Raw genomic sequence first — 17125 nt, 5'->3', positions numbered from 1 at the left:
AGGCAGACTACAGGCCCGATGCAGACGGCTGGCATCAGCTCCTGTGCCCGCGCCGCTCTGATCCAGTTCTCTAGAGCTGGCCAGACTGAGTCTGTGCAGGTATGAGGCGGCGGGTGACAGCAGACTCCCTTTACGGTTATTTACTACAGACACTGACACACGGACGCCTGAGACAGCAGGGGGCGCTCTCACTGCGCTCGGCGCTCTGCTTAGGGTGGGTTTAGGATTCTGGGGCTGGAATGTTGGATTGAGCTCATCGTTTACTGTCGGACAAGAAACATTCATAATCAGGCAGATTTCACTGGATATTGTTTAAACTGTTGCTAATGAGTGAATGATATGATTTTAGAAATTTTATACTTCAAAATTTATTTTAATATTATTTATTCAATTTAAAGTGAACATTTAGCTTTAATATTTTTATGGGATTTTTTTTTTAATTCAATGTTACTTTTAATACACTGCCATCTTGACTAACAACTGTTGTCAAATAGTTTTGAACCCTAATATTTTTATTGTTATTTAATGTGATGCTTGGAAAAAACATTTTTTATAATAGAAAAAATAAATCCAGATTTAAATCCTGTGCAGGATTTGTTTTAAATATTGATTAACTGTATTATTTATTTATTTTTAAAGTTTGAATACTGACATCTTTCAGGTAGTAGGGACATATTCTGCATTATTCTACATAAAAAAAACTTCACAAACAATGAAAACATATGAAAGCTAAAGCACAAGCTGTTTATGAAGGTCTAACTCCACATTATCAGAACTGCAGTGCAGCAGCGCCACCTGGTGCTGGATGAGAGCAGGTGCGTGATATTCAGAACAGAGGAAACACAGACCCCTGAAAGCATTAGAACACTTATAGCCTGTGAGAACTGACTTCTTACATCCACTTAATATTATCAGTCAGCAAAAGAGTTGCAGCATCTGCTTTTGAATGACACTTGCTTTGATAAATGCAATTACATATTTACTGTATGCATGATTTAGTTGTTCAAATACTTTTTGGGGGGCTTCTGTATATAAGCCTTCTGCAGCTGGTGTTTCTACACCTTAATTTGCACAAATACACCAGAACAAATGATTTTACGAGTAAAACACGAACAGAAGGATGAATGAAGGAGTGAGGAAGAAACGACAGCAGGTTAAGAAACATATGAGTAAAAATGAGGGACAGACTTACTTGATTTGATGTATCCGTTATAGTTACTTTTAGCTGTGAAAATGCAAAGACAAAATGAAGTTAAGACACATGGAACAATGAAACGATGAACCAGTGAGCATTTGAGTAACGAAAGCCAAAAATGCAAATAAATCGGCTAGAGTGGTTGTTTTTTTCTCTCTACAGAGCTGACCATCTTAAAAAAGCTGTAGTCTATAAATTAACATGTTAAATGAAAGGAAAAGAAAACCTACACAAACTCTTCAAGGGGTTGTGGAAAAAATATTAGCCCAAATATCATGCACATACTTAGACGAAATAGTACACTATCCAACTACCACTTGCATACCATTACTATGATTTAAATAAGGTGTTTAGCTGTTCTCCCAGCCTGACCATGTGACACAAAATGCCTCTAAAAAAATCAAACCAGACCAGCTTGGTCAGGCTGGGACACCAGCTAACTACCTGAGGCTGATGTTACACATCCATCCTCTCATCCTCCTCATATACAAATGATATACACACTGCGTGATTCTCCTATATAACCATTTTCCTGTAAGTGTTAGTAATTCCAATCACCAGTTCTAAATTATTAGCATAAAACACAGCATGAACTAGCACACATGAAGGACATATTCAGATAATGACCGCTGTATTACTCCAAACGCAAAATAAAACATTAAAATGAAGTTTTAATGAATCACAAAACTAAATTACTGAACTGCTTTATTACACTTCACACAAACAGCATGCAGGAGACCAAGTCTACCACACAGATACTGTACATCCATGGGCTTACAGCAGTCTTCACAACATCAGATGCCACTACATGGCACCGCACCAGCCAGATGGCACATACACAGGCAGCGGGTACAGATGACTACACAGGCACTCGGCACAAGTGCCACCTGGGGAGGCGTTCACTTACAGGAGTGTAAAGTGGTCGTGTTATCATACAGAGACACGGGAGAGAAGGGGTAGCCACGGTGCAGAACCTCCATGTTACTAGCCACACTGTCTGACATGCACGAGCAGCCACGATCTGCCCCACCGCAAGCTACACAACATGCCAGACGCATTCTCTTGTAGGTGGACTTCTTATCTGGGGTCATGGGGTGGATGAGGGGAAAGGAGGAGGAGAAGCATGTTAATGGATGGGAGCATTATTTCACTAACAGAAGCTGGACATCTGGAAACTACAGCGGGTCAAGTATAGAGCCCTGAGGAACACCGTCAGAAAAACATATTTGTTATCAAGTTATATACAATTCTGCTACAGAGTAAAATCTGTTGTATTTTTCAAAAAAGATGTATGAGCTCAAATGGGTCCAATTCTGTTTTAATTATTTTTTATATTCCTGGAAATATTCTATTTTTGAGATGTAGGTGAACCATGGAAATGCATGGAGGTGAATGTGAAGGAGATATCAGGAGCTCACTGTAACGTGTCCTGCCATGGTATATATATATATTAAAAAAAAAAAAAAAAAAGATTTTTTTTTTTTACCTCGTAAATTATATAAAATACAAAAAATTATCTTAAAAAAAATAAAAATAAAATAAAAAATCTGTTCTTAAGAAACAAACAAAAAAAACCATATTGGGTTATATCTAAAATATTTCTATCTAAATAATCCTCAGAAAAGCCCAAGTACTGTTAGGAGCCTGTTATAACATTGAAAAGTAAAGCTGTCCCCTGCTGATGATGAGTGGATGACAGTGGGTTGATGGGAGATGTAGTTTTACGTTCACACATGCAGCAGGCTACAGTAGCAATCTGCATCAACAGATGAAGGCAGTCATTACTCACAATACAACACTATCAGAGGGTGAGGGGAATGATCACAGATCCAGGGCAGCGAGAAAAAGGGAAAATGTAAAATGTTACTAAAAAAATGTATTTAAAAATGTATCAGGTGGAGGTAAAAGCCAAAAAGGTCAATAACGTGGCCAGACGGTGCAGTGGTTTTGAAAAAGACGACTCATGAATTCTTGAGAAAGAATTCGTCTTCTGTTAGGAATCTAAATCACTGTGGGGAAAATTGTGGTAAAGTGAAATCCTCACAACAAAGCAGAGTCTATCTGATTAAATAACTCAAAAAAAAAAACACTTTATTATGTAAAATGAAAAGTGATATGAAATACTCTTACCCTATATATAGAGGGAATATAAGGCAGTTCTTAATAAATCTTCTCACGATAATGAATAACCTGTGATAACTTACTTCGTTTGCATCCACACTTCTTGATCCGTTTTGGGTCTGTTATGTCATCGTGACAAGCTTTACAGTAGAAAAGTGCCCTGATGGAAGAGATGATCTTACTCAAACCATACACACAATAAAAGATGTGAATCTATATCTGGATATGTAGAGAACAGCACAACACAAATCCGACGAACTCCTCACCTCTTCACCTCTTTGGCATCACTGGCGATGAAGAAGCCCAGCGTTCCCTCCTGCATCTTCACGTGATTGCCCGGGTTAATCAGAGTGCTGCGAAAAACAAACCACAGAATGTCTTCTGAAAACTGCCCTCCGAATCACAACATTTCTGCACTCATGATGGGAATGCTCATGCCACAACGTCAACACACATCTAAAAATGAAACATCAAACATTCAGATACAGATCAAAACTGAAGAAAATAATGGACCCAAAAGTGACACTGAATATAAAGAGTTTGTCAAACACAGAATACAAAAAAAAATCTCATTTTAATGTTAATAAGGGCATGCATTTACTAAGATGATTTTTATAACAAAATTAAGCAGGGCTGTGCGATTAATTGTAATTGATTTTCGATTTCAGCTTCCAACGATTATGAAAACATGATAATCGACGTGAAATAATTATCGTGCCGCTGCTGCATTCCGTCCAGCACAGCTTTCCTTCCTAAAAGCCCAAACCTCACATCCAAATCAGCCGAATAAGTGGGTGTTGTAAAACGCAGTCTGTCGCTAAACTGCAGGTTGTGTTTGATATTGAACACTGTTATTAAAAGCACATTAAGCCGCAAAAGAGATGCTGTGCACCAGACGGCACGAATGGGCTTCGGATGCGCACCTGAATAAAAAATGTCAAAATGGCTTTTTGGAGAGTATTCACGTAAACACAGTGGGTTATGTCTTAAACATACACAGTCACTTTCACTCTTAAAGTGACAGTATCCTAATAAACCTGCTGCCGTCTGTCATTAATGATAAACAACACTTGACAAAGGAAAATCACACAGATCTTGACTGAATAACTTAAGTAGCTTTAATAAAGATCAATCTAAACTTAATGTGTACCGTAATACTATGCAGTGTTATTTTACATTTGATTGTTGAATTTTTTGTCGTAGGATATTACTTATTTGAATACCACTGATATCCTCCTGAAAAACTTATAACACTGTTTACTTAATTTATATTTTCTTTCTGTTGTATTTATTTGTATTACTAACTGTTTACTTGAGGATGTTTTTCTAGTGTTAGTTTTTGCTGAAGTATCGATAATTGTGTACTCATACCGTGAAATGAGACTTTGATTATACTGCCCACCAATAATCATAATTTCAATATTGACCAAAAATAATTGTGATTATGATTTTTGTCATAATGGAGCAGTAAATTGTTGTGATTAAGGTTATTGTTATGTCTGAACTAAAACAAATAAATGGTTTTAAACGTTTCAGGATGATTCTTGCATGCAAACACAAAGTAATTGTTCATTTGGTTAAAAGGCATGCAAGCATGGAATAGTTCACCCAAAAATGAAATTTCTGTCATGTCATTCTTATTTTCTTCCATGCAACACAAAAGCAGATGTTTAGCAGAATGCCACAGCAGTACAACAGCTCTGTGTAAGAAACAGTTTACTGATTGTTTTGCCCTCTGCTGCCACGCAAAAATCTCAGTGTAACGTTTTTCCAGCTGCTTCACGATCTGTCAGGGATATCACACCTGGACAGTGCCGTGTCTAATGGCACCTTTTCATAAATTACATTGAGACTGAGAACATCCAAATCATGTGGAATACTTTTAGGATGCTTTCGAGGATGCTTTGTGGAGCATGACAGTGTCTGTCTCCTTTCACTTTGACTGCATGGAAAAGAACATTGTGCCTAACATCTCCTTTTAGTTTTTCACAGAAGAAAAAACTCCAACAGTTTTGGTAAATAAATGACGACAGGTTTCATTTTTGCGTGAAATGCCCCTTAAACATTTAGCATGTTTAAATGCTTAAGTGTGACACTACAGAAAATAAAAGATTTGTTCACAGTAAAAACATTAAACACGTTGAGAAGGGCTGTGGCAGATACCGTCACCACTGTGTTTCAGTGCCACATTACAGTTAACACACGACCAGAAGGACAGAAACTGAACGTATCCCTTGAAAATCTACACATATATACTGTACTGTCTCAACTCAAAGTTTTAACCCTCTGGAGTCTGAGGCTGATTTGGGGCCTGGAGAAGTTTTGACATGTCCTGACATTTGTGCTTTTTTTAGTTGTTCATAAACATATTAATGGAAAAAGTGTCATTACACTGTATTCAGCACAAACTAGGCTACAATAATATGTGAGGAACATGTGTGTACATGTTTGTGTTTTTGAAGGAATAACATTTATGCGTGGTTGTTGAAAAAACAAAAAACTTAAGTCACTGAAATAAGGCCAAAAAAAGTATAGTAAATCTGTGTTCACAATACTTTAGGGTATTGGAGGTTGTAAACTAGAATTTTTGCTTCAGAATTATGTAAAAATTATGCTGCCTACTCCTTCATATAAAACAATATATTGATTTAGTTTTTGTAAGACACTTTTTGCCAAGAAACACAGTATGCGTGGAGGTGTGAATCATCATGAATAATGGGTCATTTACACCTGAGAAGACAAAAGAATGGCATAGTAATGAGCTGAAATGACTTGCATATTAATGAGGCATTTCAGTCAGGTAGGCTGTGACAAAAAACCTTCTGTGATGTCTCAAGCTCATCATGATATATGAAACATACAGAAAAATATTATTACAATAAAAAGTAATGGTTTTATATTATACTTTAAAATATAATGTATTTCTGTGAAGCAAAGAGTCTGAATATAGGCTTTTAGTTTAAAAGTATGCACATTTGGAGAAATATTGGATTCTCATATGTTTATGTCAATTTTCTATACAGAGGAGTTATTTTTATTTAATATTCACTGTCATTACTATGAGCGCTGGTGTTTTCAATTCATCCTTGAAGTCGGAGGGCGCTCTGTGCATTTTTAGTCCACAAATTTATTTAAAAGAAGAAGAGGCTATTCCATGAATGGAGTTTCCAATTCATACTGCAGCCGGAGGGCGCTAAAGAAACAAAAACTCATCTAAAATTCATCTATAGAAGAAAAGAAAACAGGAACTAACTGCATGTCTTCTAGAGCTCGCTAACCATGACTTTTACATCCAGATAAACATTTTTCAAGACAATAAATACACGATTGAGACGATGAATGCATGTATTGCCTCTGAATTTGCGTCTGAATAGCGCTGGCTCCTTGGGCGTGGCCGCATTAGCAGATAATGAGCTGAATCACGGACTTCTGACATGGCTCTCTTTTCATACAGATTACATAAACACAGAAGGTTTGTTTTCGCTTTGACTTACATGATTTAAAACCTGACATCTTAACGTTTTTTTAGCCATAAGTGTAATTATTCTGTGATTAGTATTCACTAAGTTACAGTTCATTTTCTGAGAACTATCAGATTGGACTTCGTTCAGAGGGAGAGGAGAAATCACGCATCATGTTAGTTTTCTTTATTTTACAAAAAGCACAACATTTTGTTTTTACTCTGAGTGTACACAAATGAAAGAAGATATTCTATAGTTTCAATTGATATATTACTTATGTCTCTATGACAAAAAATGACGGAGTATTTTAAGTCTTTTGCTGCAATGTGAAAAAAAACCTGCAAAACGCGCCGGCGCGTTTTCAGACCTCAGAGTGTTAACCCAGCATGTACAAAATACCCTAAAGCATTCAGGAATGTTTCAGGGAAATATGATGAGTACATTTTCAAGAGAATTTGGCATGACGTGACCACACCAAACGAAGCCTTATAATTTCATACCATTTTCCACCCCTGTGTGAAACAAACACACAAACAAACAGCAGCAAAGTGAGACAAGCCACTAAATGAAGGATAAAGACCAAACCAGAGATGTGTTCTAAACATTTGAGTCAACAATGTGTTAACGTGTTAATGTCGCTTTATAGAAACTGCCGTCTAGAGCTGCACGATTCTGGATTAACTGAGACTCACAATTTTTTTTGTTTGTCTCAAATAGAGATCATGATTCTGTAGAGGCAAACTGAACAAAACAACATGTAATTTGCTAGAGGTTCTGATGAAATGTTAATTGCTGCAGCCCATTTAAAATGTTTAAAAAGTAGTCGTGTTGAATGAATGATTCAATGACTCACTCATAAAGACTTCACTTGTTTCATTACTGGATGAATCAGCGTCTTTGAATGAGTCTCTTGAATGAATGATTCAATGACAATCACTTTTTTAACAGCCACTTGTCACCACCTACTGGTGTTAAGATGTAATTGTTCAATCATCATTTGAAGGGGCAAGTAACTTTCTACAGAGCACCGCACATGACATGCAAGAAAAAAAGTCAATGTGAGTACGTTTTACTATTTCGTTCCCTCGGTTTGCTAAATCGTGCGCATGACTTACTATTTCGTTCCCTCGGTTTGCTAAACCGTGCGCATGACTTACTATTTGGTTCCCTCGGTTTGCTAAATCGTGCGCATGACTTACTATTTCGTTCCCTCAGTTTGTTAAATCATGCGCATGACTTACTATTTCGTTCCCTCGGTTTGCTAAATCGTGCGCAAGACTTACTATTTAGTTCCCTCAGTTTTGCTAAATCGCGTGCATGACTTACTAGTTCGTTCCCTCGGTTTGCTAAATCATGCGCAAGACTTACTATTTCGTTCCCTCGGTTTTGCTAAATCGTGCGCATGACTTACTATTTCGTTCCCTCGGTTTGTTAAATCGCGCACATGACTTACTATTTCTTTTCCTCGGTTTTGCTAAATCGTGCGCATGACTTACTATTTGGTTCCCTCGGTTTGCTAAATCGTGCGCAAGACTTACTATTTCGTTCCCTCGGTTTGTTAAATCGCGCGCATGACTTACTATTTCGTTCCCTCGGTTTTGCTAAATCGTGCGCATGACTTACTATTTGGTTCCCTCGGTTTGCTAAATCGTGCGCATGACTTACTATTTCGTTCCCTCGGTTTGCTAAATCGTGCGCATGACTTACTATTTCGTTCCCTCGGTTTTGCTAAATCGTGCGCATGACTTACTATTTGGTTCCCTCGGTTTGCTAAATCGTGCGCATGACTTACTATTTCGTTCCCTCGGTTTGCTAAATCGTGCGCATGACTTACTATTTCGTTCCCTCGGTTTGCTAAATCGCGCGCATGACTTACTATTTCGTTCCCTCGGTTTTGCTAAATCGTGCGCATGACTTACTATTTCGTTCCCTCGGTTTTGCTAAATCGTGCGCATGACTTACTATTTGGTTCCCTCGGTTTGCTAAATCGTGCGCATGACTTACTATTTCGTTCCCTCGGTTTTGCTAAATCGCGCGCATGACTTACTATTTCGTTCCCTCGGTTTTGCTAAATCGTGCGCATGACTTACTATTTCGTTCCCTCGGTTTTGCTAAATCGTGCGCATGACTCACTATTTCGTTCCCTCGGTTTTGCTAAATCGTGCGCATGACTTACTATTTGGTTCCCTCGGTTTGCTAAATCGTGCGCATGACTTACTATTTCGTTCCCTCGGTTTGCTAAATCGTGCGCAAGACTTACTATTTAGTTCCCTCGGTTTTGCTAAATCGCGTGCATGACTTACTAGTTCGTTCCCTCGGTTTGCTAAATCATGCGCAAGACTTACTATTTCGTTCCCTCGGTTTTGCTAAATCGTGCGCATGACTTACTATTTCGTTCCCTCGGTTTTGCTAAATCGTGCGCATGACTTACTATTTGGTTCCCTCGGTTTGCTAAATCGTGCGCATGACTTACTAGTTCGTTCCCTCGGTTTGCTAAATGGTACGCATGACTTACTATTTCGTTCCCTCGATTTGCTAAATCGTGCGCATGACTTACTATTTCGTTCCCTCGGTTTGCTAAATCGTGCGCATGACTTACTATTTCGTTCCCTCAGTTTGTTAAATCATGCGCATGACTTACTATTTCGTTCCCTCGGTTTGCTAAATCGTGCGCAAGACTTACTATTTAGTTCCCTCAGTTTTGCTAAATCGCGTGCATGACTTACTAGTTCGTTCCCTCGGTTTGCTAAATCATGCGCAAGACTTACTATTTCGTTCCCTCGGTTTTGCTAAATCGTGCGCATGACTTACTATTTCGTTCCCTCGGTTTGTTAAATCGCGCACATGACTTACTATTTCTTTTCCTCGGTTTTGCTAAATCGTGCGCATGACTTACTATTTGGTTCCCTCGGTTTGCTAAATCGTGCGCAAGACTTACTATTTCGTTCCCTCGGTTTGTTAAATCGCGCGCATGACTTACTATTTCGTTCCCTCGGTTTTGCTAAATCGTGCGCATGACTTACTATTTGGTTCCCTCGGTTTGCTAAATCGTGCGCATGACTTACTATTTCGTTCCCTCGGTTTGCTAAATCGTGCGCATGACTTACTATTTCGTTCCCTCGGTTTTGCTAAATCGTGCGCATGACTTACTATTTGGTTCCCTCGGTTTGCTAAATCGTGCGCATGACTTACTATTTCGTTCCCTCGGTTTGCTAAATCGTGCGCATGACTTACTATTTCGTTCCCTCGGTTTGCTAAATCGCGCGCATGACTTACTATTTCGTTCCCTCGGTTTTGCTAAATCGTGCGCATGACTTACTATTTGGTTCCCTCGGTTTGCTAAATCGTGCGCATGACTTACTATTTCGTTCCCTCGGTTTGCTAAATCGTGCGCAAGACTTACTATTTAGTTCCCTCGGTTTTGCTAAATCGCGTGCATGACTTACTAGTTCGTTCCCTCGGTTTGCTAAATCATGCGCAAGACTTACTATTTCGTTCCCTCGGTTTTGCTAAATCGTGCGCATGACTTACTATTTCGTTCCCTCGGTTTTGCTAAATCGTGCGCATGACTTACTATTTGGTTCCCTCGGTTTGCTAAATCGTGCGCATGACTTACTAGTTCGTTCCCTCGGTTTGCTAAATGGTACGCATGACTTACTATTTCGTTCCCTCGATTTGCTAAATCGTGCGCATGACTTACTATTTCGTTCCCTCGGTTTGCTAAATCGTGCGCATGACTTACTATTTGGTTCCCTCGGTTTGCTAAATCGTGCGCATGACTTACTATTTCGTTCCCTCGGTTTGCTAAATCGTGCGCATGACTTACTATTTCGTTCCCTCGGTTTGCTAAATCGTGCGCATGACTTACTATTTGGTTCCCTCGGTTTGCTAAATCGTGCGCATGACTTACTATTTGGTTCCCTCGGTTTGCTAAATCGTGCGCATGACTTACTATTTTGTTCCCTCGGTTTTGCTAAATCGTGCGCATGACTTACTATTTGGTTCCCTCGGTTTGCTAAATCGTGCGCATGACTTACTATTTCGTTCCCTCGGTTTTGCTAAATCGTGCGCATGACTTACTATTTCGTTCCCTCAGTTTGTTAAATCATGCGCATGACTTACTATTTCGTTCCCTCGGTTTGCTAAATCGTGCGCAAGACTTACTATTTAGTTCCCTCAGTTTTGCTAAATCGCGTGCATGACTTACTAGTTCGTTCCCTCGGTTTGCTAAATCATGCGCAAGACTTACTATTTCGTTCCCTCGGTTTTGCTAAATCGTGCGCATGACTTACTATTTCGTTCCCTCGGTTTGTTAAATCGCGCACATGACTTACTATTTCTTTTCCTCGGTTTTGCTAAATCGTGCGCATGACTTACTATTTGGTTCCCTCGGTTTGCTAAATCGTGCGCAAGACTTACTATTTCGTTCCCTCGGTTTGTTAAATCGCGCGCATGACTTACTATTTCGTTCCCTCGGTTTTGCTAAATCGTGCGCATGACTTACTATTTGGTTCCCTCGGTTTGCTAAATCGTGCGCATGACTTACTATTTCGTTCCCTCGGTTTGCTAAATCGTGCGCATGACTTACTATTTCGTTCCCTCGGTTTTGCTAAATCGTGCGCATGACTTACTATTTGGTTCCCTCGGTTTGCTAAATCGTGCGCATGACTTACTATTTGGTTCCCTCGGTTTGCTAAATCGTGCGCATGACTTACTATTTCGTTCCCTCGGTTTGCTAAATCGCGCACATGACTTACTATTTCGTTCCCTCGGTTTTGCTAAATCGTGCGCATGACTTACTATTTGGTTCCCTCGGTTTGCTAAATCGTGCGCATGACTTACTATTTCGTTCCCTCGGTTTGCTAAATCGTGCGCAAGACTTACTATTTAGTTCCCTCGGTTTTGCTAAATCGCGTGCATGACTTACTAGTTCGTTCCCTCGGTTTGCTAAATCATGCGCAAGACTTACTATTTCGTTCCCTCGGTTTTGCTAAATCGTGCGCATGACTTACTATTTGGTTCCCTCGGTTTGCTAAATCGTGCGCATGACTTACTAGTTCGTTCCCTCGGTTTGCTAAATGGTACGCATGACTTACTATTTCGTTCCCTCGATTTGCTAAATCGTGCGCATGACTTACTATTTCGTTCCCTCGGTTTGCTAAATCGTGCGCATGACTTACTATTTCGTTCCCTCGGTTTGCTAAATCGTGCGCATGACTTACTATTTGGTTCCCTCGGTTTGCTAAATCGTGCGCATGACTTACTATTTGGTTCCCTCGGTTTGCTAAATCGTGCGCATGACTTACTATTTTGTTCCCTCGGTTTTGCTAAATCGTGCGCATGACTTACTATTTGGTTCCCTCGGTTTGCTAAATCGTGCGCATGACTTACTATTTCGTTCCCTCGGTTTTGCTAAATCGTGCGCATCACTTACTATTTCGTTCCCTCGGTTTTGCTAAATCGTGCGCATGACTTACTATTTCGTTCCCTCGGTTTGTTAAATCGCGCGCATGACTTACTATTTCGTTCCCTCGGTTTTGCTAAATCGTGCGCATGACTTACTATTTGGTTCCCTCGGTTTGCTAAATCGTGCGCATGACTTACTATTTCTTTTCCTCGGTTTTGCTAAATCGTGCGCATGACTTACTATTTGGTTCCCTCGGTTTGCTAAATCGTGCGCAAGACTTACTATTTCGTTCCCTCGGTTTGTTAAATCGCGCGCATGACTTACTATTTCGTTCCCTCGGTTTTGCTAAATCGTGCGCATGACTTACTATTTGGTTCCCTCGGTTTGCTAAATCGTGCGCATGACTTACTATTTCTTTTCCTCGGTTTTGCTAAATCGTGCGCATGACTTACTATTTGGTTCCCTCGGTTTGCTAAATCGTGCGCATGACTTACTATTTCGTTCCCTCGGTTTTGCTAAATCGTGCGCATGACTTACTATTTGGTTCCCTCGGTTTGCTAAATCGTGCGCATGACTTACTATTTGGTTCCCTCGGTTTGCTAAATCGTGCGCATGACTTACTATTTCGTTCCCTCGGTTTGCTAAATCGCGCGCATGACTTACTATTTCGTTCCCTCGGTTTTGCTAAATCGTGCGCATGACTTACTATTTGGTTCCCTCGGTTTGCTAAATCGTGCGCATGACTTACTATTTCGTTCCCTCGGTTTGCTAAATCGTGCGCAAGACTTACTATTTAGTTCCCTCGGTTTTGCTAAATCGCGTGCATGACTTACTAGTTCGTTCCCTCGGTTTGCTAAATCATTCACAAGACTTACTATTTCGTTCCCTCGGTTTTGCTAAATCGTGCGCATGACTTACTATTTCGTTCCCTCGGTTTTGCTAAATCGTGCGCATGACTTACTATTTCGTTCCCTCGGTTTGTTAAATCGCGCACATGACTTACTATTTCTTTTCCTCGGTTTTGCTAAATCGTGCGCATGACTTACTATTTGGTTCCCTCGGTTTGCTAAATCGTGCGCAAGACTTACTATTTCGTTCCCTCGGTTTGTTAAATCGCGCGCATGACTTACTATTTCGTTCCCTCGGTTTTGCTAAATCGTGCGCATGACTTACTATTTGGTTCCCTCGGTTTGCTAAATCGTGCGCATGACTTACTATTTCGTTCCCTCGGTTTGATAAATCGTGCGCATGACTCACTATTTAGTTCCCTCGGTTTTGCTAAATCGCGCGCATGACTTACTAGTTCGTTCCCTCGGTTTGCTAAATCATGCGCAAGACTTACTATTTTGTTCCCTCGGTTTTGCTAAATCGTGCGCATGATTTACTATTTCGTTCCCTCGGTTTTGCTAAATCGTGCGCATGACTTACTATTTCGTTCCCTCGGTTTGCTAAATCGTGCGCATGACTTACTATTTCGTTCCCTCGGTTTGCTAAATCGTGCGCATGACTTACTATTTGGTTCCCTCGGTTTTGCTAAATCGTGCGCATGACTTACTAGTTCGTTCCCTCGGTTTGCTAAATGGTACGCATGACTTACTATTTCGTTCCCTCGATTTGCTAAATCGTGCGCATGACTTACTATTTCGTTCCCTCGGTTTGCTAAATCGTGCGCATGACTTACTATTTCGTTCCCTCGGTTTGTTAAATCGTGCGCATGACTTACTATTTGGTTCCCTCGGTTTGCTAAATCGTGCGCATGACTTACTATTTTGTTCCCTCGGTTTTGCTAAATCGTGCGCATGACTTACTATTTGGTTCCCTCGGTTTGCTAAATCGTGCGCATGACTTACTATTTCGTTCCCTCGGTTTTGCTAAATCGTGCGCATGACTTACTATTTCGTTCCCTCGGTTTTGCTAAATCGTGCGCATGACTTACTATTTCGTTCCCTCGGTTTGTTAAATCGCGCGCATGACTTACTATTTCGTTCCCTCGGTTTTGCTAAATCGTGCGCATGACTTACTATTTGGTTCCCTCGGTTTGCTAAATCGTGCGCATGACTTACTATTTCTTTTCCTCGGTTTTGCTAAATCGTGCGCATGACTTACTATTTGGTTCCCTCGGTTTGCTAAATCGTGCGCAAGACTTACTATTTCGTTCCCTCGGTTTGTTAAATCGCGCGCATGACTTACTATTTCGTTCCCTCGGTTTTGCTAAATCGTGCGCATGACTTACTATTTGGTTCCCTCGGTTTGCTAAATCGTGCGCATGACTTACTATTTCTTTTCCTCGGTTTTGCTAAATCGTGCGCATGACTTACTATTTGGTTCCCTCGGTTTGCTAAATCGTGCGCATGACTTACTATTTCGTTCCCTCGGTTTTGCTAAATCGTGCGCATGACTTACTATTTGGTTCCCTCGGTTTGCTAAATCGTGCGCATGACTTACTATTTGGTTCCCTCGGTTTGCTAAATCGTGCGCATGACTTACTATTTCGTTCCCTCGGTTTGCTAAATCGCGCGCATGACTTACTATTTCGTTCCCTCGGTTTTGCTAAATCGTGCGCATGACTTACTATTTGGTTCCCTCGGTTTGCTAAATCGTGCGCATGACTTACTATTTCGTTCCCTCGGTTTGCTAAATCGTGCGCAAGACTTACTATTTAGTTCCCTCGGTTTTGCTAAATCGCGTGCATGACTTACTAGTTCGTTCCCTCGGTTTGCTAAATCATTCGCAAGACTTACTATTTCGTTCCCTCGGTTTTGCTAAATCGTGCGCATGACTTACTATTTCGTTCCCTCGGTTTTGCTAAATCGTGCGCATGACTTACTATTTCGTTCCCTCGGTTTGTTAAATCGCGCACATGACTTACTATTTCTTTTCCTCGGTTTTGCTAAATCGTGCGCATGACTTACTATTTGGTTCCCTCGGTTTGCTAAATCGTGCGCAAGACTTACTATTTCGTTCCCTCGGTTTGTTAAATCGCGCGCATGACTTACTATTTCGTTCCCTCGGTTTTGCTAAATCGTGCGCATGACTTACTATTTGGTTCCCTCGGTTTGCTAAATCGTGCGCATGACTTACTATTTCGTTCCCTCGGTTTGATAAATCGTGCGCATGACTCACTATTTAGTTCCCTCGGTTTTGCTAAATCGCGCGCATGACTTACTAGTTCGTTCCCTCGGTTTGCTAAATCATGCGCAAGACTTACTATTTTGTTCCCTCGGTTTTGCTAAATCGTGCGCATGATTTACTATTTCGTTCCCTCGGTTTTGCTAAATCGTGCGCATGACTTACTATTTGGTTCCCTCGGTTTGTTAAATCGCGCACATGACTTACTATTTCTTTTCCTCGGTTTTGCTAAATCGTGCGCATGACTTACTATTTGGTTCCCTCGGTTTGCTAAATCGTGCGCAAGACTTACTATTTCGTTCCCTCGGTTTGTTAAATCGCGCGCATGACTTACTATTTCGTTCCCTCGGTTTTGCTAAATCGCGCACATGACTTACTATTTCGTTCCCTCGGTTTTGCTAAATCGTGCGCATGACTTACTATTTGGTTCCCTCGGTTTGTTAAATCGCGCGCATGACTTACTATTTCGTTCCCTCGGTTTTGCTAAATCGCGCACATGACTTACTATTTCGTTCCCTTGGTTTGCTAAATCGTGCGCATGACTTACTAGTTCGTTCCCTCGATTTGCTAAATGGTACGCATGACTTACTATTTCGTTCCCTCGGTATGCTAAATCATGCGCAAGACTTACTATTTCGTTCCCTCGATTTGCTAAATCGTGCGCATGACTTACTATTTCGTTCCCTCGGTTTGCTAAATCGTGCGCATGACTTACTATTTGGTTCCCTCGGTTTGCTAAATCGTGCGCATGACTTACTATTTCGTTCCCTCGGTTTGTTAAATCGCGCGCATGACTTACTAGTTCGTTCCCTCGATTTGCTAAATCGTGCGCATGACTCACTATTTCGTTCCCTCGGTTTTGCTAAATCGTGCGCATGACTTACTATTTCGTTCCCTCGGTTTGCTAAATCGTGCGCATGACTTACTATTTCGTTCCCTCGGTTTTGCTAAATCGTGCGCATGACTTACTATTTCGTTCCCTCGGTTTGTTAAATCGCGCGCATGACTTACTAGTTCGTTCCCTCGATTTGCTAAATCGTGCGCATGACTTACTATTTCGTTCCCTCGGTTTTGCTAAATCGTGCGCATGACTTACTATTTCGTTCCCTCGGTTTGTTAAATCGCGCGCATGACTTACTAGTTCGTTCCCTCGATTTGCTAAATCGTGCGCATGACTCACTATTTCGTTCCCTCGGTTTTGCTAAATCGTGCGCATGACTCACTATTTCGTTCCCTCGATTTGCTAAATCTTGCGCATGACTTACTATTTCGTTCCCTCGATTTGCTAAATCTTGCGCATGACTCACTATTTCGTTCCCTCGATTTGCTAAATCGTGCGCATGACTCACTATTTCGTTCCCTCGATTTGCTAAATCGTGCGCATGACTTACTATTTCGTTCCCTCGGTTTTGCTAAATCGTGCGCATGACTTACTATTTGGTTCCCTCGGTTTGTTAAATCGCGCGCATGACTTACTATTTCGTTCCCTCAGTTTGCTAAATCGTGCGCATGACTTACTATTTCGTTCCCTCAGTTTGCTAAATCGTGCGCATGACTTACTATTTCGTTCCCTCAGTTTGCTAAATCGTGCGCATGACTTACTATTTCGTTCCCTCAGTTTGCTAAATCGTGCGCATGACTCACTATTTGGTTCCCTCAGTTTGTTAAATCGTGCGCAAGACTTACTAGTTTGTTCCCTCGATTTGCTAAATCGCGCGCATGACTCACTATTTCGTTCCCTCGGTTTGTTAAATCGCGCGCATGACTTACTAGTTCGTTCCCTCGATTTGCTAAATCGTGCGCATGACTCAC

At 40.8% G+C, this 17125-nt stretch overlaps 1 protein-coding gene across 8 annotated transcripts in view; it reads right to left on the bottom strand.

Moving 5' to 3' along the window:
* Positions 1-17125, bottom strand: part of LOC137007459 (calcium-activated potassium channel subunit alpha-1a-like) — a 93032-nt gene that overhangs the window by 20315 nt on the left and 55592 nt on the right. For 6 of the 8 annotated variants that reach the window (XR_010892621.1, XM_067368934.1, XM_067368936.1 and 3 more), the window contains exons 17-20: positions 3583-3669; positions 3400-3476; positions 2103-2276; positions 1193-1225 (exon numbers count right to left, since the gene is read on the bottom strand). Coding sequence is in view for 7 of the 8 variants with exons in the window: in XM_067368934.1 (XP_067225035.1) it covers positions 1193-1225; positions 2103-2276; positions 3400-3476; positions 3583-3669 (371 nt within the window). In the remaining variant the exon portion in view is untranslated. The remainder of the gene's footprint in view (positions 1-1192; positions 1226-2102; positions 2277-3399; positions 3477-3582; positions 3670-17125) is intronic. The other 2 variants (XM_067368938.1, XM_067368939.1) reach the window with 1 other exon arrangement.

This window comes from Chanodichthys erythropterus, chromosome 19 (genome assembly GCF_024489055.1).
Source record: "Chanodichthys erythropterus isolate Z2021 chromosome 19, ASM2448905v1, whole genome shotgun sequence".
Lineage (NCBI taxonomy): Eukaryota > Metazoa > Chordata > Actinopteri > Cypriniformes > Xenocyprididae > Chanodichthys > Chanodichthys erythropterus.
The sequence above is the reverse complement of the archived record's forward strand: the minus strand, read 5'-3'. Positions and strand labels throughout refer to the sequence as shown.